Source organism: Balaenoptera borealis, assembly GCF_965194805.1.
Source record: "Balaenoptera borealis genome assembly, chromosome: 5".
In the NCBI taxonomy this organism is placed as follows: Eukaryota; Metazoa; Chordata; class Mammalia; order Artiodactyla; family Balaenopteridae; genus Balaenoptera; species Balaenoptera borealis.
The window spans coordinates 122,852,114-122,875,332 of NC_138862.1; the positions used below are offsets into that span (position 1 = coordinate 122,852,114).

A 23,219-nucleotide genomic window follows, 5' to 3' on the forward strand; every position below is an offset into this window, starting at 1 on the left:
GCTGGGGGGTGGGGAGGAGTGCGGTGGGCACAGGAAACAGGGCAGGAAATCTCAGAATGCAAGCCACCATGTTTACCACTATATAAAAACAACAGAAGAGGGGACCCTGTGAAGTCAGAACAGCTTTCCTGAACCCTACCTTATTCTATAACTTTAGGAAAACTAATTTTGCATAAAAACGGACAACAGAAAAGAATAGAAGTCAAATCCCATAGAGACTTATTATAAGGAAAACAAAAAAAAAAATAGAGGATGAGGAGCAGAATAACATCTCTACAAATAATGAAAGCATGCCAGAAAGATGTGCCCATAAATAGATCAAAACTATAACATACTATATTAAAACAAGTTAAAAGACGTTAAGAAAATGATACGAGCTATGAAAGAACGAAATAAATCAGAATTAGAAAAAAACTCTGGAAACAATTTAAGATTTGTAAAAAATTATTTCAGAAATGAATAGTAAATTAGAAAGACTACAAAAGCAAATAAACACAATGGATAATACCTTAAGAGAAAATGCAAGTGAAAAGAAAGAGAAGTTTTTAAGTCAAAAATAAATGAAGAAAAATATTAAAAAGGTTCAAGAGAAAGTGACAAATATTGAAGATAGGCACAGGAGATTGAACACCTAGAAAACAGGAATCCCTGAAAAAAGCAAAGCAACGCAACAGAACAAGTCCTAACTCAAGAGAACTTCCCTGAAATACAACACATTTGACACATTGGGAACTACACATTGAAAGAGCACACCATGTACCTGAGACTGTCAACTAGGAACAGCAAACATCAGAAAAAAATTAGTGAAATTAATGAAATTTTTTTAAAAGTCCTTCAGACATCTAGAGAAAAAAAACGTGATTTATAAGGGAAAGAAAATTATATTTTCATTAGACTTTTCAGGAGCAACTCCTTATGTTAAAAGAAAATAGAAACATATTTAAGTAATCAAATAAAGAAAGTATAAGCCAACAATTTTATTTCCAGAAAAAGAGTTTCAATATATAAAGGGCACTAACTCTTATCAATAGTCGAGAACTCAGAATGTTTCCATTAGTGCTTCCTAAGGAATCTACTAAAGAACAAGCTTCAAAGAATCAAAATGACTAGAAAGACATTGACATAAGGCCTGAATGTGAACATTAAATATACAGTTACCTGTAGTGCTAAGATTACATGCGGGCTGAGAGAGAGTATAGAATGTAATGATTATATATTCTGACAATGTAAATATAGTACAACTATGAATAGTTCTACTATAGATTTTCTTTTTTTAATGAGAAGCTAGAATGGAGGAAGGATAAGCAAAAATTTTTAATATATGATGTAATTATTATGGTGGTAGTATATTATGATTATGAGACTACTGTAAGTACAATACTATGGATAAAACAAATGAGTCATTGTGGAGTATTCTAATTCTATCATCCCCTATGTCCTTGAGAATCAGAAGTTCTTGAACTTGAATTGGAAGTATCCATAGGAACTCATGAGATATATAATCAGTGGTATGGTGAAGCTGGTTTACAAGAGCTAGTAAGAACAGATTGTACACATTTTGTCCCAACTCCACATTTAATGACTCCATGTTGGTATATTGGAGTCAGCCATAATGGGAGTATTTACACCATGAAAATTGGGAAATGCTACAAATCTGCCCTTTTTTTAAAGAGAGTCAGTTGTTAAACATTTGCCAGCACCCCATTTTATATTGCAACCTTTGGTGCCCAGGTTGTGCTGTTAAAATATCCTTTCTCACTGGAAAAAAAAAAAAAAAAAAACCCAGAGAAGTTTAGAGAAATAGCTTCTTTGAGGTCTGAAACAGAAATGTATAAGATGAACCTACAACTTGCCATGCAGATGACAAGGAAGCTATCAAAGATACTGGCATCATGTCAATGGGACTCAGAAGCGAATCTGAAGATTCCCATTGACCAAAGAGCTTCAGTTTGAGCTTCAACAGTGATAAAAATTGCAATCAAATTCATTTAAATGCATTACTTTATGGTGATATTTAAACAAAGAATCAGTCATTTTCAGAGGGTCATAACCAATCATTATCTGGAAAACTAGTAAATAGAGGGAATAAATCAAACATTTATCTTGCCTTTCCTGTATTGACTATTCCACTGAATATCCCAATAGGACAAATGAAAAGTGTCTCTTTATAAAAGTATTCTACCTAATAAAATAATAAAAAGATAAAATTAGAATTTCACTGTTTGCACACCCCAGTGAGCAAATAGATATAGTTATTGCACATCAGTGTCTGCTAAAATCACACAAAGAGAGACAACCAGATATGATGTGCCTTCTTTAGTCTTGCAGAAGGGGTAGAATAAAACCTGAATCTGATCCAGTCTCTGGATCCAGCTGGCAATTTGCAGGAGATACGAAGGGCAGAGGAACATGCTGGGCTACACAAGAGTTTGCAATCAGCAATTCAGACCATGGGAAACTCCACAGGTCCAATGGCCCACATTCTTCAGCAAATAAATTATAAAGAAAAGGGTGGAAGAGGAATCTATAGATTAAAAGACATAACACATTTTTTAAAATAGGCAAGACCAAACTGTAGTGTGCCAGAATGCACATTTAAGTGACAAAACTGTAATAAAAACTCAAGGAAGTGACTTGTATAAAAATCAGGATAGTAGTTACTTTTGGAGAGAGGAAGAAGTTTTGACTAGGATGAGACACCTGAAAAGGGTTTCAAGGGCAGGCGACATAGTTCCGTTTCCTGGAATCTGGAAGGTTTCCATGCCTTATAATGATCCATTAAGATACACATTAGATTTGTGATGTTTGATGTATCACTTTTTCATTTTACAACAAAAAGATTTTATTTTATAAGCTCCCTCAAGGAGCTTAGAGTCTAAAGAAGAAGATGGAGATGTAAACAATCAGCTTTAAGACAATGTGATAAATGCAGTCAGGCAGGTATGTATTATACATGTTGCTCCGGATCCGCCATGGAGCTGAAGCAGTTCAGCGTGGCAGATCGGAGATGGCTACTGGGAGGAAGGGACACACCAGCCTGGCCTTGAAGGGAGAGCCATTCTCCAAACAGACATGTGAGTAGCAGAGCTCAGAGACCAGGCTGAAGGGGCTTGTGGTCACTCCTTGCTATCTTATTCCAGGCAGTTCTGCTTACCGCTCAGGGTGTTTATTCGGGCTTCCTTTCTGCCCTAGCAGTTGTCTAGGGCAATTTCCTTTAAAATGGTAAAGTTTAGGATTGTCAACCAAAGGAACACATGTTCACCCTTGTATGTGAATAGCGGGTTTCTGCCTTTTCCTTGTTTTTATTTTTTTTTCTTATTTTTTTTTAATTGGAGTATAATTGCTTTACCATGTTGTATTAGTTTCTGCTGTAGAACGAAGTAAATCAGCTATATGTATATATATATCCCCTCCCTCTTGAGCCTCCCTGCCACCCTCCCGTCCCACCCCTCTAGGTCATCACAGAGCACCAAGCTGAGCTCCCTGTGCTATACAGCAGCTTCCCACTAGCTATCTATTTTACACATGGTAATGTATATATGTCAGTGCTACTCTTTCACTTCGTCCCACCCTCCCCTTCCCCCCTGTGTCCACAAGTCCATTGTCTACATCTGTGTCTCTTTTCTGGCCTGCAAATATATTCATCAGTACCATTTTTCTAGATTCCATATATATGCGTTAATATATGATATTTGTTTTTCTCTTTCTGACATACTTCACTCTGTATGACAGACTCTAGATTCTTCCACATCACTACAAATGACACAATTTCGTTCATTTTTATGGCTGAGTAATATTCCATTGTATATTCTTGATAGCTTGTTCTTGAAATATAGTGGCTGCTGCAAAGACAGGACCACACCTCTACGTTCTCTGCGTGTGCCAGTGCAGAATGGGAAGTCCCCCCTCAAGCTAGAGAGAACAGAGTGATGAAACAGCTTAAAGAAGAGGGCTTTTGGTTGGACTCTTAAAGCCTTCCTCCAGCCTGAACCCCAAATACACCTCAGCAAAATTTTTCATCACATACTTAAGCAAGATGGCAAGACAGTGTGTCCAATTACAGAATCCAACATATCCTAAGGAAGAGGGAGAACACACTCAATTCAATTTGTTAGCCCACATTTCCTGTGAAATAAAGCATAAAGGGTGTGATTTGTATATTGGAATCAAAGAATGATGGGGTGTGTACAATTTGGGGGTATCCTCTACTTGTTCTGTTCATGGATGCTGAGTAAATACCAGCATGGGGACTCAGCAAATCCATAGAAAATGGGACCTGGTTTCCTGCAGTAACACATGGGCTTGGAGGGCAAGGTTGGCTCCCACTCTGGGATGCACTTACCCTTCCCCACCCACCTGCCATTGATCCCTGACCATCTCTGGTAGCAAGTCAGCCCTGGAAGTTAAATGCACTCTGGAAAGGGAGGTAAAGATAGTTTAGAAGAGAATCGAAAAGCCATCTGATTACACATTTCTTGATCTATAAAATGGGACTATAATACCCACCTACAGTTGTAAAGAGAAAATAAGGTATAGAGAAATGTCTTATAAATAAAAAGATGCAGGGTGTATTCCTAAAAAGATAAATGTGCTTTCCTTCTCTACACACCTCTGAATTAACAAGAGTTTTTTCCTGATAACAAGACCATTTATCAAGCTTATACATACAAACACATGCAAATGCTCCCAATAGGCACAAAGTCTTCCTACACAAGCCAAGATGCGATGCTTCATTATTCCACTCTCAGGTGTAACATCATCAAGACTGTATCTTGTTGAGCCAAGTTGCTGACCCATCCCCCAGGGACAAGTTGAAACAATTGGCATTAGTCAGGTCTGGGTTCTGGGCAAAATGGGCTTATCTTATACCTATCCTCACCCTAAAAATGATGGCTTTATGGACATAAGAGGCCATGTTCTATTTCTTCCTATTTAAGATCTAAATCTCATATGGAGGGCAATACTCTGGAGAGAGACCACTGTGTTCCATACTTGCCTGATCATCAGTCACCTGGGCCATTGAAAATACAGAGTCCCAGGCCACTTCCCAGACCTGCCAAATCAAAATCTCCAGGGCAAGACTTGGACATCTGAATTTTTAACAAATGCCAAGATGGTCTTCACGATGAGGCATGTTTAGAGAAAGCCAAGATAGAACATAGCTCTTCAGGGTTCTAAAATCAAAGACTTTTCAAGAAGTCCAGAAACAGGGGCATGTTAGTCTTCTCAGGCTGCCATAACAAAATACCATAAAATGCTGGCTTAAACAACAGAAACTTATTTTATCACAGTTCTGGGGACTGGAAGTCTGAGCTCAGGATGCCAGCACGGTCAGGTTCTGGTGAGAACTCTCTTCCAGGCTTGCAAACAGGCACCACCTCACTGTGTGTTCACACGACCCCTTTGTGGACATGTGCAGAGAGAGAGAGCAAACTCTCTGGATTCTCTTCTTAGAAGGACACTAATCCCCTCAGGAAGGCCCCACCCTCATGATCTCATCTAACCCTAATTACCTCCCAAAGGCGCCATTTCCAAATACCATCACAGTGGGGGTCTGGGCTTCAACATGTGAATTTTGGGAGAACACAAACATTCAATCCATAGTACAGGGCAATGGGGCTTACTCCCTTCAAAGGGGCAGATGTTCTTTGTGGAGCTGGATCTTTGCTTGGGGTTTCTGCATCTGACCAATCTATGTAGGACCGTGTTATAAGAGGCATAGGCCTCTTATAAGTGCAAGCTGTGCACCCACTGGTTTTGGCAACTTACAAGGGACAAAACATGAGGACTTAGAATAATCAAAACAGAAACTAACAAAAGAGAGAAATCAATGTCACCACTATTTTGGATGTTGGTTCAGTTAAGCAATAAATTTAGCTCTGGACCTGCTGATAGCAGATGCATTTTCTCCTTTGGCCTGAGTTAATTGTCTTTCCTATTTCACACATGTTAAATTCCGGGTAGAGTTCCAGCTTTTACTTACATCTCCTGAACCAGACTGCTCTTCCCAAACTTATGCCCTTTAAAGATAAGAAAAGTCATTGTTTTTTTTTCCCCCCAGAGCTTAACATTTCATCTCGATGCATTTCAAGCTTATTAGAAAAGCAAAACTAGCTGTACCAGAAATACCCAATGGGGAATCTCTCTCTCTCCGAACATATACTAGAACCTGATAAGAAAAATAACACATTTTGCAAAATTGGCAGTTGGGGTTTCCTGTAGATCAAAAGAGTTTTCTTACTTTTTAATAATTCAGGTAATCCTGGAGATCCAGCCACTTCCCAGATACTGCTCAGCAATGAAGAACGCAGAAAGTCACTGAGTCCCCAGTTCCAAATAAGTTATCCAATTAGATGAGACTTGTTACTCAGTGTCTCTATACCAGCGAGAAGGTGCCCAATGTGGTGGAAATGTCTGGGGTCTCGGGCCCAGCTCTGCCAATAACTAACTGGCTGTGTTCCACCGAGCAATTCTTTTACTCTCTTTGAGCCTGTTTTCATCATTAATTCAACGACTATTTCTTGAACATCTAAAATGTGCCAAGCATTGTTTCCAGCTGAAGGGGACAGCCCTGCCCTCAAGGAGACCACCGTCTAGAGACAAGGGAGCTTTCCATTCTATAATGTAATTGTTAATTTCCTTGTGTGGGTACTTCAGTAGTTTAGCGCATAATATAAAAACGTGAGTATATGAAGGAACAAATGAATGATTGAATGAGTGAAGCACAAAGTTATTTTCTAACCACTTTATTTTATGCCATTACCACATGGTCCCCTTTCTCTGATAACCTAGGCCCAAGAGATCCATCTCTGACTTGACCTTCCTTAGGCTTTTATCCTCAGGAAATCCTCATCTGTTGGCTGTAATCTGCTCCCTTCATTCTTCCCTTGACACAGTCACCCAGAATCCACCTCCATCACTCATAATACCCTGAATATTTTCCTAAACTATAAATTCAACGAACATCCACTGAGCACATTATATATGGCAAGCACTGGGCAAGCCAAGACGTTGGAGAACGTAGACTCTGGTCCACATCCGCCGTGTCTGCGGATGGTGCTTACACGTTCCGTTCACTTCTGCCACGCGGTGTATGTGTCCTTCCTTTGACTTGCCACTACTGAGACGCCAGCACAGCCAGAATGGCATCGTGAGTTTCCTAGAAGAGTCTTCTGTCAGCAAATTCTCCCACCTCTCACCTACTACTTGACACCAGCCCCCCATACAGCAATGTTTAACCCAAATAGCTATTTTTGGTGTAGGAGCAGCTCAAATCTTCCAACCACTAACTAGCCTGTGACTCCCAATGCCTCAGCAAATGCCAGGAGTGCCACTCTCTCATCTCTACCCTCATATCATTTCCCCTCTGTTATTTGAACAATAATTGACACACCACTCTCTCCAGAAAGTATTGCTTAGAAAATAATGTTTTTAAATAAAATAGCATTTGAATGGTATGTGAAAGCGTAACACCTCTTTTCCGTGTTATTTCAGTTAATATCCATGGCAATGCTCGAGGCTCACAGGGGTCAATCACTAGACCACAGGTCATAGAGTCGGTGAAGGGGCAGAGCTGGCAGTTGTGCCCAGGTCTTCTGAGTCGGAAATCCCAGAGCTTGTCCAGAGGGGCCAGATGGTAACCCATTTTGTCCAGGCCTCACAGTCACAAAAAGCTACAAAGTAAGTCATTAAGTGTTAGCTCCAATAAAAAGACACATAAAGTTGAAGAGATACCTCATCAGGATGAAAAGAAGAAAATGTGCCTTGTGCAAGTTTACATTTGTGTTTTCCTTTTGTAACATGATTTTGGCATTTTGATTTTTCATTATATTGAGAATCTCAAACAATGGAAGTTGCCCAGGCCTCTCTTGAACAACAGACCTCATTTTTATTTACACAACATCGCTAAAAATGTTGCTTACTTGCTGTCACTTTTCCATCTGGAAATAAAATTGGCTGGATTTTCTTTGATTTATACTCCAGTTGTATAATATACATATCTCATCCACCTCACCTCCCTAAAAAAACAAAAAAAAATCTTCTCTGACCTATGCACACCATAAAACCTAGTAAGACCACACGCCCCCTGCCTGAGAGGGTCCGCAGCTCACCAGCAGGGGTGCTGTCTGCAAGCTTTTCTCTCTAGAGAACCAGCTGGTCACATGCACGATTCTGCTCTGATACATTACCTTTCACTAGGGGGTGACGGTGGTGGATTCGAATAGCAAAGGGAGCCTCCGGATTATTTAAAATCATCGTATCTCTAGGCTTCAATTCCTTCATGCATAAAATGAAGGTAGTAACACTCTGTAATAAAAATTAATGGCAAATCATCAAGGGCTTCCCAGAGTTGTAGATAGACTTACAAGATGCTGCAGAGAATGCCAGGCTCTGAACTTTAATATCTTCCCGGTCCTTAACTGAGCACAACAGCTGCTCATCTGAAAAGAGTCGTCAAGTTTTCTATTCGCAGTTGCAATTACAGACCCTCTCAAGCATCTTTTCAGTTGCTCTCCTCGCATCATAACTAGGCTGTGTTCATGAGCCTCGTCTGCTTTGTCCCCACTGTGGTGGTGAGTGATCTGAAGCCAGAGGCAACCAGAGTCCTGGCCCATGTGGGCTGCATCCTCCCTCTGTCCCACACGCTCAGAGCATTCAGGGCATGACAGAATGGTGTCGTCCAGCGGTGGGTGGGCTCCAAACGAGCCATTGCCTGGATTACCTCTTGTCTTGAGTGCCTAGGGGTGACTGTACATCCTCACGAGCCGATGGTAACTGCTTTCCATTTTGTTTTCCCTTTGCCTATTTATTAGAGCATTTCAGAAAGTCGATGAGGTGAGCTATTCTCCAGAAGAGGAAGTAATACAAAGCTTAAAAGCTGTTTCTGATAGAATGGTGAAATAATTTCACTACTTTTCTTGGAGGAAAAAATAAATAAATAAATGCCTAAATAAATAAGGCAACCTGAGGCAGCCTCTAGGGATTTCATTATAGATAGATTGGAGGGAAACATAACGGCTTTAGATGAACAGGTTTTTCTTTTCACTTGTTAGAGCACTTTGGGATGAAGAGAGGAGAAATGGCAGGTGCTAGACAGTAGAATAAACCTGGCTCCAGCTTATTTACATTATTTCGTATGGAGATGCATTGATGTATGAAGTATAAAGTGACTGTGTTGAATAGTGAAAATAAAGTATTTTGGTAAACAATTTCTGTTCACTACCCAGTCCTAGAATGAGTGAACGTTTTATGAAATACCTCTTGCTTCTTTGTGACAATTACCTCTGGTTTAAGATGTGTGTGCGGTTTTAGGAAAACACAGTCTCGTATGCTGCTATTAAAGTCATTCAGGTCGAGGCGCCATTTCTCCATGATTAAAGACTACGAGGAGGGCTGGGAACGTGTGTGGAGCAAAGAATATAATTAGCCATTTTTGCGGGCCAAATTACCTCCTAAATGAGGGAGTAGGCGATTTAAATGTAAAAATAACTGTCTCTTTCGCGGCATGCAAATGTTTGTGCTGTGTAAGAAACTAAATCCTGGCTTCCTCTTGGCAAGTATTCCCTAACAGCCCTCGCAGATATCTGAAACCAATTTTAACCCACTCTGGTCCTCCGCTGACCACAACATTACCTGAATGGTGCGACCCAATTTCCAGACTGCTCACCAGTCCTCAGGCCTACGGGGTGAGTAAATATCCCGAGAGGGACAGGCATGGTGAATATTGATGAGCCCGGGGAACCTCGGAGCTATTTCTTCCCAGCTTGAGGAGGAAGCATTTTTAAAATTCACGGCACCAAGAATCATCTCTCTTCTCTTTTCAGTTGTTGCTGATGTGGGCTCATTCTTCTTTTTTAAAAAAATGCAATTTTTTTTTATTGTGACCACTATTTTTAACCATAAAATGAATTTAGAAAATATAAAAGAAGGAATGTGCCCTCACAAAGTGCTGTGTTTTGAGATTTAGAATACTAGGCCTGTGCTTTATAGCTCAAGGGGGTGGAATCAAAAATGCTGAGAAGCAATGAGAATCCTTATCAGTAAATCAGAGTGTCAGGGATTGGCGAGGAGCAGAATCTTGGAGTCTGTGGCACCCTTGGAGGTTGTCCAGCTGGCCGACCCCTTGTCTAAACAGAGAAAAAGGCGTCTCAGATCTCAGACGTGCTCAGGACACCACAGCCTGAGCCAGTGGTTCTCCAAGTGTGTCCTCAGACCGGCGGCCTCAACATCACTTGGAAAGTTGTTAGAACTGCAAATTCTCAGGCCCTACATCAGAACTCTGGTCTCAGGGGCCCAGCATCTGTGCTTCAACGAGTGATTCCGAGACAGGCCAAAGCTGGAAACCACTGAGCTGAGGTCACCTAGCCAGGGTTCATTCTACAGGTAATTTCGTGTGGTCTTCCAAAAACCAATGGAAGAAGAGTTGAGATTTTAATTCCTTTCTTTAAGGGAATCTCTGTCTGAGGAAAACTTTAGTGGCCGGATCTAGTTCATTTCCACCATTATCTGCTATGGTAACTTCCAATCCTTTTTAGCCCTGTGACACTCATCCCAAGAAACATGCTGTGAGGATATACTTTTCAAAGAAAATATAACAGACATTGAGTTTTAAGAATTTTGTGATAGGCAGGAGTGTTACAAAACCTACACTGAGAATCGTTCCGTACTCTGAGGTCACAGGATTCTGCAAACTCCTAACTCCTCTCACCCAGATTAGGTATCCATTCAAAAAATCCACTGCATTTTATTTTAACTTCCTTATCCAGAGAGGTGCTCAATTAGCACATGTTATCTTACCCACAGAGAGGGAAAACGTGACATCTGCCATACCAGCCACTTCAGCCAAGACAAGACAGGGCAGTTAAAAAAAGAAAGCAAACATCCTAGTTTCTAACACTGTAGGACTGCTATTGTTTTCTGCTTTTATCAGGAAGTGACCTCTCTTTCTTTCCAAAACCAGGAACAGCTTAAAGAGGATGATGTAGAATGTATTGTAAACCAGGATGAACTGGCCATGAATTACCAGGAACAAACCACCTCACCCTGCAGCCCTCCTGCAAGGCCGGGTCTGGACCAGAAAGCTTCACCCCAGACTCCAAGCAAGGAAAGCATTTATGAGGGGGACCTTGGCTTAGGAGGCTATGAACTCAAGCTTGAGCAAACTCCGGGTGAATCCCAGCTGAATTAATGGGCGTGAACAACGCCGAGGTAATCACAGGTAATGCAGGGATCACTGATGATCAAGCCAAGCCGATGAGGCTGCATGGAGGAGAGGCTGGAAAATGTCTGAAGGGCATAAATTGGAGAGATTCAAAACCTTATCACGTGTATCCTCTGGTGCCTGCAGAAATGAGAATTTATTATCATCCCTCTATGTTACGCAACTGCATTTAAGTTTTTGACAGCGCCATTTTTATTAGTGAATCGGGTGGGGTGGGAAGGGTGCAGGGGGAGGGAGGGAGGTGTCTAGCTGCTGGGAGGATGAAACAGATGTGCTGTGTCTGCAGGGTGTTTCTTTTCTGTGTGCAGCTCTCTGGGCCCTTCACTCAGATTTGGGATCCTATTCCCTTCATTAAGGAGACTTTAAACATCAGAAAAGGAGTTTCTGAGCTTAAATGTGCGGCTCCTAAGCTGGAGGGAATGCCCAGTTCTTCAGGAAGTGAGATGTTTTATATGTTTAGAACCTAGGCGCCCACTCGCTCCTAATGATCTGGGGGTATTGGCCCAGATAAGTGCTTGCTTGATACCACTGTTGACGGCCTCACAGAACCCACGGCGCCTGGGGACCCGCTGTTCTCCTCCGCATCCTCTTCAAGTTGCTCCTCCCGTTGCTTGAAGCCGTTGGTGACAGCTTTGTTGCACTCTGCACTAAATGCAGTGCCACTTTTCACCTTGGTAGGACCCCTTCCAGGGACAGCGGGGTCCTCTCCTCCGTACCATGTTTCAGCCTGCCTGTCCTTGCTTGCATCTGAGTCACTTCCAGGCTCCGTGGCAGGTCCCTCTGTCCGCTGAGTGATGAGATTCCTTAGCACAGGTTCCTCTCCACACAGCAGGAGTCGGGACAGGAACCCTGACCTGTCCTCCGATTCCAACTCTCACAGCTCAGCAGCAGCGCAGGGGCAGGAGCGAGAGGAGCAGGGCGGAGGGTGCGCAGAGACCGCGCGGAGGAGACAAGGGCGCAGCATCAGGGGCATTTTTACAAGGCATGGCTCACGGCCCATGGCGGGGAGACCAACGCAATAGCTTTTAATTTAGCTGCACAACTTTTAAGCCATTAAGATACCTCAAACACAGCTTCTCTTGAAATACAAATGTTAATATCAGACTCCAAGAAAGCAGACCCCAGTCACAGGTTAGGAATGGCATCTTCCTGGGACCCAAAGCTCGGAAGTAACATAGGCTTTGCTGACCAGTTATTTGGCTTTAGACGTGAACCATGGTGGTGCCGGGCACGCCACTACGCAGATTCTCTTGCTTTCCAAACAGTAGACTCCAAGGGCACAAATTGTTTTCTACTCAGCTAAGTATAACATGGTCATTCCGGGTAAATATGGCAAATGGCAAAGCAGGAAGTTTTCTAATTTGACTTAATCCTAATAAAATTTTGTTAAAAAGCACGATTGTTTTATTTATGTATTTAAAGCCATCTTCTACTGTCCACGCCAATTGGCAGTGCTAAGCCCTTGCTCTCGAAGTGCCAGGTGAAGGGGGACTGAAAGGTGATGTAAGGGAGATGCAGGGGTCCTCTGGGCCAGGAAGAGCCATGGGGGCTGCTGGCCTAGTCAGTGACGCGTGGAGAGAGCACAGCGGGCTGGGAGGATGTGAGAAGGGAAGGCGGAGTCAGGCAGAGGGGAGCTCCTCCTCCTTTCACACTGCAGGGGACCAGAAACTTCCAAAACAAGGGAGGAGGTGCTAGAGGAGAAAGGACGGAAGGAAAGGCGGGAGAGAAGGATTCATCTTATTTCTGCCTTTATCATGTGAAAGGGAGGGATGAGAACTCAGTGTTTTGTTTCTTTTCCTCTGGGTGGAGAAAGACACATCAGGGAAAGAGAAGATCCCCCCAAAACAGACAAATGTTAGTGAGGGAAGGAGTGGAGAGAAGGGAGAGAAATATGACACACTGGATGGAAATGAGGTGAGGTAGAGAGGGGACGGTACACCGTCTACACCCAGTACCAACTGGCTAAGAGGGCAGACAACAAAATAGCCTCCTGGCCCACAGGCAAAGCCCTCTTCCTGCTTGGAAAAACATCTCTTTCCATCTGAACATCATGAACCATTACCCACAAGGAGAATGAGGGAGCTTTAATCTGGGCTGGACCACTTATCCCAGCTGACTCCAGGTAGGTATGATATTGTGAGTTTGAGGAAATGTGTGTCCTGCCCAACTGGACAGGGTTCCAGCTTCAAGATGTGATAACCAGCCTTTTTCCCTCTGAATCAGACCAAGACCAGAACAGAGGCTAGCTAGTGTCCCATTAGCAATTCATAAAACCAAATTCCCTTTCTGCTCCTGTTGTGAAGGATAATAATTTATGATCTTAGGAAATGCTCTGTGCTTTGATTAGCAGCATCAGGACGCTGGAATTCAAACCTATTATTTACTGCCAGTTTCTAATGAATAATAAAGGCAAAGGAGCTTTATTCAAACCATTAATGCTTGCATTCATTATTAGAGCTTTAAACAGGACCCTAATTAATTCACTTAAGGTTCTTTCTTGAACTTCTTACCGTGTATACATCACACTCACATACACACACACACACACACACACACACACAGTTCCTTTCACTGTCAGGGTCCCAGCTAACATCTCTGTAGTGTTCTCCCTGGTACTCGGCACAAGTCTGAGCAAGTCTGAAGCCTGGTGGCAAATGCCATCACGGTCTTCATTCATGAAGTTTCTGGAAACTTCTTGGAGGACAACTTAATGATAAAAATCGAAGCTGAAAATTCAAATACCCTTTGACCCACCAGTTTCATAAGCAAAATTTTTATTCCAGATATTTGAGAATTTTATACATATAAAGAATATTTATTAAAGCAACTGAATTGCCATCCTGGTTAAATAAAACATGGCACAGCCATCTCATGAAACAGCACCGTAAGTAATGATGTGGAATGATCTCCAAGATACATTGTTAAACAAAAAGAGCAAGGTGCAGAACAGATGGTGTGCTGTCATTCTGGATGTTGAAGAAGAGATTGGTAGTATGATTGCCTCTTAAGAATTAAAGAGAGATTTCTCACTTTTGCAGCTTTTGGGTTTTGTACACTGTAAATGCATTATTTATTCAAAATAATAATAATAAGAAGATTCCTATGAAGCAACACATTAAGATACTGAGTTGCAATATGAAATAAGGACTGGAAAAGCTATTTTACACTGCAACCTTTGAGACCTTGAGAATACAAACTATAGCATCAGTAGCACCAATAGCTTCTGGTTTATTCATTTGCATCATTCAACACACATGGATGCAAACTATGTAAAAATCTTTAAAATTCAAAGACATGTGACGCAGCCCCATCCAGCCCATATCTAGTAGAGACAGACAGCTAAAAAATAATGACTCCTTATAAGGTATCAAAACATACAATAAAGCTATAGTAACCAAAACAGTGTAGTATTGACCCGGAAATAAACAAAGCGATCAAGAAAATCTACTACAAAGGACAGAAATGGACTCATGAATATATTTAGAAACTTAATACATAAAAAATGTCATTTCAACTTGGGGGCATGGATGAATAGACTATTATTCAATAAATAGTATGGACCAGTGGACTTTCAATTTGGAAAAAGAAGGAAAATTAGGTAATACTCTCAAACATCATAAAATTAAATTCCAAGTAACTTTAACAGCTAAATGTAAAAAATAAGCTACAGAATAACAAAAAATATAAAATAGAATATGTAAATAACCTTAACATACAGATGGTCTTCCTGAGAAAGATAAAAACCAAAAACAAAGAATGATACAGTTGACTACATAAAAATACAAAATTTCTTATAATTAAAGACACAATAAGCAAAATTTTTTAAATGAAGTGGAGAAATAAATATATATATATATATATATATTTTTTGTTGTTGTTGTTTGTGTGACTAAGGATCATTCTTCAAAATATACAAAGAACTTTTACTGATGCATGAGAAAAGAAAGAAAAAAACTACCAAATAAAAAAATATGTCAAGAAATGTAGAATCAAATATGTATACCTTCTATCCAGACTTCTACTTTTAGGCATCCCTGTAGAAAAGAAATACTTGGCATTTATGCATAAGGAAGTGTACAAAATGATATTCATTGTGACACTGTTATTACAAAATACTGGGGGGGAAATGTCCATCAATAGCAGAAAAGTTGGACAAAGGATTAATCTCCAAAATATATAAACAGCTCATGCAGCTCAATATTAAGAAAACAACAACCCAATCCAAAAATGGGCAGAAGACCTAAATAGACATTTCTCCAAAGAAGACGTACAGATGGCCAAGAAGCACGTGAAAAGCTGCTCAACATCACTAATTATTAGAGAAATGCAAATCAAAACTACAGTAAGGTATCACCTCACACCAGTTAGAATGGGCATCATCAGAAAATCGACAAACAACAAATGCTGGAGAGGGTGTGGAGAAAAGGGAACCTTCTTGCACTATTGGTGGGAATGTAAATTGATACAGCCACTATGGAGAACAGTATGGAGGTTCCTTAAAAAACTAAAAATAGAATTACCATATGATCCAGCAATCTCACTACTGGGCATATACCCAGAGAAAACCATAATTCAAAAAGACACATGCGGGCTTCCCTGGTGGCGCAGCGGTTGAGAATCTGCCTGCCAATGCAGGGGACACGGGTTCGAGCCCTGATCTGGGAAGATCCCACATGCCGCAGAGCAACTAGGCCCGTGAGCCACAATTACTGAGCCTGCGCATCTGGAGCTTGTGCTCCGTAACAAGAGAGGCCACGACAGTGAGAGGCCCGCGCACCGCGATGAAGAGTGGCCCCCACTTGCCGCAACTAAAGCCCTCGCACAGAAACGAAGACCCAACACAGCCAAAAATAAATATAAATAAATAAAAAATTTTTTAAAAAAAGCTTAAAAAAAAAAAAAAAAAGACACATGCACCCCAATGTTCATTGCAGCACTATTTACAACAGCCAGGCCATGGAAGCAACCTAAATGCCCATCGACAGATGAATGGATAAAGAAGTTGTGGTACATATATACAATGGAATATTACTCAGTCATAAAAAGGAACGAAATTGGGTCATTTGTAGAGACGTGGATGGACCTAGAGACTGTCATACAGAGTGAAATAACTCAGAAAGAGAAAAACAAATATCATATATTATTGCATATATATGGAACCTAGAAAAATGGTACAGATGAACTGGTTTGCAGGGCAGAAATAGAGACACAGATGTAGAGAAAAAACGTATGGACACCAAGGGGGGAAAGCAGTGGGGGGCGGGGGTGTGGTGGTGGTGTGGTGAATTGGGAGATTGGGATTGACATGTATACACTGATGTGTATAAAATTGATGACTAATAAGAACCTGCTGTATAAAAAAATAAAATAAAATTCAAAAATTCAAAAAAAAAAGATAAATTAGTGGAAAAAAGATTGCTAAGCAAAGCAATTTAATTCTTTCTATTTGAAATTTTTTGAGAAATGTTAATGCCTGCATAGCATCAATAAAACTCCTTTTAAAAGGTTAAAAAAAAAGTAGCAGAAGAGTTAACTAAACTGTATTGTACCCATAGTCTGCAGCAGTTATACTCTATGTAGAGATGGACCCATACATATGCACTCAACATGGAAATATTTTCAAGATAAATTGTTAGTGAAAAAACAGTCTGGAATGATCCACAGCAGACTGATAACAAAAAGAGGAGTGGGAATAGGAGGACTGAATCAAGAGAGCCTTTTGGTTTATCCACATTACTTTTAATTTTTACAATGATACCATTTTCATGTATGATCTGTTCTTAGAGTGGCTCTGGCTTCAAGATGGGGGTGGGGGGTGAAGGTATGGTCAAGAAAGGCTTCAAGGAGGCACTTACATTTGAGTGAAGTCTTGAAAGATGAGAGGATTTGACCAAGCAGACATGATGGGTGCCGGCCCATGGGGCAGGAGGTGTGGTGGATCATTAGAATACGGCAAAGGCATTCCAATCAAAGGGAACAGCCTGGGCAGAGACAAAGGGGTATGAAGCAGCCTGGCACATTAGAGAAACTGTAAATTATTCCACATGGGGCTGTTCATGTGTTTGAGTGTGAGAAAATGAAAGAATAAGAGATAATTCTGGAGATGTAGATCAAATGAAGCAGTCTGGGCCATGATCCTTTGAGAATGGGGAGTTATCGAAATATTTTAAACAGGGAAGAAAATTACATGTATTGTGAGGAGACAGAGTGCAAGTAAGACTGGGAGTTGGTGCAATAACCCAGTTAGGATGCTATTTTACTAGCCCAGGAGAGAGATGATAAGAGACTTAACTCAGGTGGAATCAAGGAGGATGGAGAGGGGGCACCTTCTAGATAGGTTTCAGAGTGAGAATCTACAAAGTTGGTAACTGATTGGATATGGAAGGTGAGGAAGCTGGAGGAGCCCAGAACAATCCCAAGTTTAAGGCTTAGGTGACAATAGGTTGATGGCTCCATTCACTGAGGGTATTAGGAGGAGGAACAAGGAAAAGCCAGTGGATTCAGCTCTGGACATGCTGAGGCTGAGGTTCCCATGTAGAGCTTCATGGAGCTATCCAGAGGTTTACAAGGATCTGAAGTTTAAGGAAAATGTCCAGGCTGGAGGTGTGTGTTTGGAGGGACGAGATGTGCATCACAGCTTCACTGAAGAGTTTCTCAAATGCCACATGACCTTCATCACCTCTCTCTAACTCCTGCAAAGAGATTCTGATATGCCCTCCCCACAAAAGGACGGTGCCAGAATCTCCAAGAGGACAAGCATATTCTTCCTCAAAAGGCACCACAGATGATTCTCACTCAATCCCTGGGGAGAACCACTGACAATAAGAAGAAAGAGAGAATCGGACAGAGGCTAAGTGCTACATTCAGTGGATAGACGGAGTGTGCACCCGGGAAAAGAGCCTGTATGAGCCCTCACGGAGAATTCAAGAAGCTCCGGCATTCTGGGGACAGGGAGCTAGCTCAGAGAAGCATCGACTTCTACCGTTACTGTTCTAGAGGTCGTGTACGACCCTACCTCTCCTCAGCTGTGATAGTTTTGCTTGTCAACTCGCCTATGATATAATCCCCAGTCATTCAAACACTAATCTAGGTGTTCCTATGAATGCATATTTTGTAGATGTGATTAACATCCATCATTAGTTGACTTTAAAGGAGACTAGGCTAGCTAATCTGCATGGGCCTGATTCAATCAGTTAAAGGCCTTCAGAGCAGAACTGAGCTTTCTGAGGAGAAGTTCTGCTTGTGACCGCAGTGTCAGTTCACAGCAGAGACTTCCAAACTGCCCACTCTGATGGCCTGCCTGCCGAGATATGCCCTCCCTCACCTGATCTCTCTTCCCTCCCTCTTCCCTTCCCCTCTCCTTCCAGATGGGAACAGAAGGACAAAGACTATAATTCAAAAAGAGTCATGTACCACAATGTTCATTGCAGCTCTATTTACAATAACCAGGACATGGAAGCAACCTAAGTGTCCATCATCGGATGAATGGATAAAGAAGATGTGGCACATATATACAATGGAATATTACTCAGCCATAAAAAGAAACGAAATGGAGTTATTTGTAATGAGGTGGATGGAGTTAAGAGTCTGTCATACAGAGTGAAGTAAGTCAGAAAGAGAAAAACAAATACAGTATGCTAACACATATATATGGAATCTAAGGGAAAAAAGAAAAAGTCATGAAGAACCTAGTGGCAAGACGGGAATAAAGACACAGACCTACTAGAGAATGGACTTGAGGATATGCGGAGGAGGAAAGGTAAGCTGGGACAAAGTGAGAGAGTGGCATGGACATATATACACTACCAAATGTAAAATAGTTAGCTAGTGGGAAGCAACCGCATAGCACAGGGTGATCAGCTTCGTGCTTTATGACCACCTAGAGGGGTGGGATAGGGAGGGTGGGAGGGAGGGAGATGCAAGAGGGAAGAGATATGGGATATATGTTTATGTATAACTGATTCACTCTGTTATAAAGCAGAAATTAACACACCATTGTAAAGCAATTATACTCCAATAAAGATGTTAAAAAAATAAAATAAAATAAATAAATGAAACAGGTAGATTATTTGATCAATTCAAATGTTTTTGAAAGGAGCACTTCAGGGATTTGGTTCTAAAAACACCACCTTCCTTGCTGTATTCTGATTTACTTATAGTGTTGCCCCAGTCTCTTATCCCTCTGTGTGGAGATACGTAGCACAGTTCAAGGATAACTGATGTTCATAGGATGATCCTGAAGCACGCTCTTGAAGTACTTGTGAGATTAGCCAAGAAGCCTTCAGGTGTGTTTATCACTGAGCGTTGGCAGCTGTTAGGCTAGGTTTGGGGAGGTTGCAAGGAGTAAGACGCCTGCCTATGGAAGGTTCCATAGTCTTCCCAAATATTGTCCATCAACCTGTCATCCCTTCAGTTTCACAAACATTTGTTAGAGGCTTACAATATACTGCTGATAATCCAAGTTAGGAATTGCCAGTGTCAACATTATTAATGGGATCAGTCAAGATGGCACAGATGACTAATGATGAGTCCAGACAGCACATGAATTCAAAGACATCTTGGTTCATTGCATCACTTCAACAGGCAGACTGATTAGTTTTAGCAATGAGTGCAGAGGAGAGGGGGAGCTCCACTAAGCCAGCCTGGAGGTAAAGGAGGGGACTGTGCCATCTGCACCTTGGCACCACAGGAGGCAGCTTCTCTGCAGATCAGCATCCTCCTCTGTGCCCCCTCCCCACTGGGAACTGGTCAGTGGGAGGGGAGCACCTCAGCAAGGACCAAACACAAGAGATCAGATTCAAATGCCCCCTACTTCAGGATGTGGCCTAAGCAATGAAGTCATACTGTGAAACTTGCCCATCCTTTGCCTGGTCTACAGGCAGCCTTCAGTTGACCAAAATCACCAGGTTCCCCTCCCTGAAACCGCACTGTCCACTCATTATCTTGCAGATGGCCAGCATTCAGGATATGCTGATTTAGCAGAACTGAACTGAATTCAGTCATGGCTTGGTAGAGCTTGGTTGTACCTGGCACCATGCCTAAAGGGAAAAAGGAAAAATGACAAAAGGAAGAAAAGGAAACAAATATTAGTTGACCTTTTGATATGGGCCTCACTTTTCCAGATACAATATCTCATTTCATCCTCACAGTCACCCTGGGAGCATCACATTTCAACTCCCGCTTTACGTGCGTGGACCTGGGAGAAAGGGATGTTAAGCCTTGCCCTAAGATCACCCAGTTGATTCATGGCAGAGGGGAGTTTTGAACCCAGAACTGTATAGTTCCAAAGACCATGACTTCTTCCCCAGTTACACCAGGCTGCAGGCAGACTTAGCACAAGTCTGTCAATATGCACTAAGAACCCTTGATGCCCCAGCACCAGGGGCAGAAAGCCAGACAGATGTACCTCAGCTTCATGCGCTTTACAGTGATCAGACAAGTGTTATGGTACCAGTACTGGCTGAACATTGGAGGGACCGGGAGAGCTTTACAAGCTCCACCCCCTGCGATCCTGACTTAACTGGTCTGGGCTGTGGCCTGAACATTAGGATTTCTTAAAGCTTCTCAGATGATTCTGATGTGCAGCCAAGGTTGCAAACCACTAGATGAAAGGGATTTTGGAGGAGGGAGCAGTATCATCCAGTTGCAGAAAATCATCAAAGAGGAAGTGGTGATTGGGACGGGCAGTACAAGCTGGGAACGTGGGGCGGGGGGACAGTCTAGGGAAGGGGAAGAGCAGGGCAAACTGTGACGGCAGGCACCGGAGGGCGCGCCCCTGGCATCCTGCTTGCTGGGGCAACAAGGAACCACACAATGGCTAAGAAGTAACAGAGGTCATGAGGATGCTGCCTTCATTTGTGTCTGATTCTCAACCCTCAGGCTATAACCACATGCACGGCCAAGACCACTGTCCGGCTAGAAAAGCACCAACTCACAAAACTTGTGAATCATCAAGTTCTAAATCCCCAGCAGGCAACGCATTTGGGAGCCACAGCTGCTGCCTGAACAAAAGAAGAAAAAATAACTGCTCCCTTCAAGCCCCCGTGACCATGCAACGTCACCCGCCAAATCACTTCAAATTGTCTCCTTTTCATACCACTGGGTCCAAAGATACGAGCTGCATCAGGAGCTGGGCTTGGTCTCCAAGTGCATCCTTTTCCTGGTGAAACCTTGACCAAGAGCCAGCCCTGCCCCTCCCACCCTCCCCCAACAGTCTGTGCCTGCTAGAAATGAAGAGATGACTCTTTTTTTTTTTTGGCTGTGTTGGGTCTTCGTTGCTGAGTGCGGGCTTTCTCTAGTTGCAGAGAGCGGGGGCTACTCTTCGTTGCGGTACGCAGGCTTCTCATTGCGGTGGCTTCTCTTGTTACAGAGCACAGGCTGTAGGCATGCGGGCTTCAGTAGTTGTGGCTCGCGGGCTCAGTAGTTGTGGCTCACGGGCCCTATAGCGCAGGCTCAGTAGTTGCAACGCACGGGCTTAGTTGCTCCACGGCATGTGGGATCTTCCCAGACCAGGGTTCGAACCCGTGTCCCCTGCATTGGCAGGCAGATTCTCAACCACTGCACCACCAGGGAAGCCCAAGAGATGACTCTTGATACAGTCAGGGATTGCGTAGGGTGGAAAACTCTTCTCTCCTTCCCTTCTAGGTTCTCTGGCTGGTTTAGTAATTAAATTGACGTAAGACAGATTCACAGGAGAAAAACAAATTTTGTACATATGGGAGCCCCATAACAATATGACACACCCCCGCAGTCAGGTAATTGAGGCTTTTATACCATCCTGAGCTAAGGAGAAGGGAGTAGGGATCTGGGGCTTCAAAGAGGAGGAAGACAATTCACAGGAAGATGGGAAGAGCCAACGTTTGGGAACAAATGTTTGCCTCGCCACGCAGATGAGTCTTTTGGGTATAAAAATCCTCTCTGGCAATAGCTCTCTTCCTGGTACAGACCCCCTATCTAAATTCTTTTAGGCAGTTAAAGGGGAGGTAAAAAGCTCTTCCTGAGCCTGCTGGGCCCCGATTGTCTTCAGGCTGAGATAATCCACATGCCCAAGTGGCGCCTCCTGGGGTGGCTTATTCTGCTGGCCCTCAATTGCCCGTTCAGCAGGTGTCGTTGCCATACTCGAAGGCCTACAAGGCTGCTGTTCTTTATTAGGAGAGTAACCCCGCCCTCCTGACACCCATCTTAAGAAGGGCTGTCTAGAGCATCACTTCTCAAACTTTAAAGGGCATTTGAATGCCCTGAGGACTGTGTTAAATACCGATTCAGATTCCGAAGGTCTCGGATGGGACCTGAGGTTCTGCATTTCCAGCCAGCTCCTGGGTGATGCTGATCTGCTGGTCCCTGGACCACACTTCAAGTAGCTAGAGGCCAGAGCAGTGTTTCTCAGGCTTGGGATGCAGTTAACAGGCAGTCTTTATCTGTCAAGGGGTCGGCAAGCAGTTTGGCGGGTTCAGAAATGAAGTGACAGAACCATTCGGTTCGCAGCCAGGGCACTCATATGAAATGTAATGTTAACTGTGATCTTCACAAAAATTCTTCTATTTTTAAAGTTTGTCCGTGTCTGGTAAGGATAGTATCACTCAGTTTTCCCCAGTTACTTCTCAGTTAGCTAATCCTTCAGTTATCTAATCTTCAGTTTACAGGGCGCAACTCATCTTAATTAATATATTTTCTCCTTATTTGGGCAAAACGGCTATGTCTGTCATATATGCATTTTTGTCCTTAGTACTGTGTCACCACATTCCCAAAGATGGATCGATGACTCAGAAGTAGGTCATTGGAGCATAAAAGTAGGGATAGAAATAATCATGTAAATACTATAATTCAAAATGTTATACACGTAGGTAGCAAACAAGACTCGAGCGAGAGCTTGCTTCTGCGGTTCTGGTGTCTGACCAGGCAGGTGAATTCATCGAATGACAACTGCACACAAGCAGCACAAAGCAAAAGTATCTGAAACTCAATTATCAGTTCACCCCTCCCTCGAAGAACGTCATCT

The 23,219-nt window shown here is 42.5% G+C and overlaps 1 protein-coding gene across 1 annotated transcript in view; it reads left to right on the forward strand.

The window, feature by feature from the left end:
* SLC9A9 (solute carrier family 9 member A9) overlaps window positions 1-12,617 on the forward strand; it is a 555,669-nt gene extending 543,052 nt beyond the window's left edge. Inside the window, exons 15-16 of the mRNA XM_082393417.1 lie at window positions 9,581-9,686; window positions 10,961-12,617. Of these exons, the coding sequence (XP_082249543.1) occupies window positions 9,581-9,686; window positions 10,961-11,188 (334 nt within the window). The 3' untranslated portion in view covers window positions 11,189-12,617. The remainder of the gene's footprint in view (window positions 1-9,580; window positions 9,687-10,960) is intronic.
* The last annotated feature ends 10,602 nt before the right edge of the window (window positions 12,618-23,219 follow it).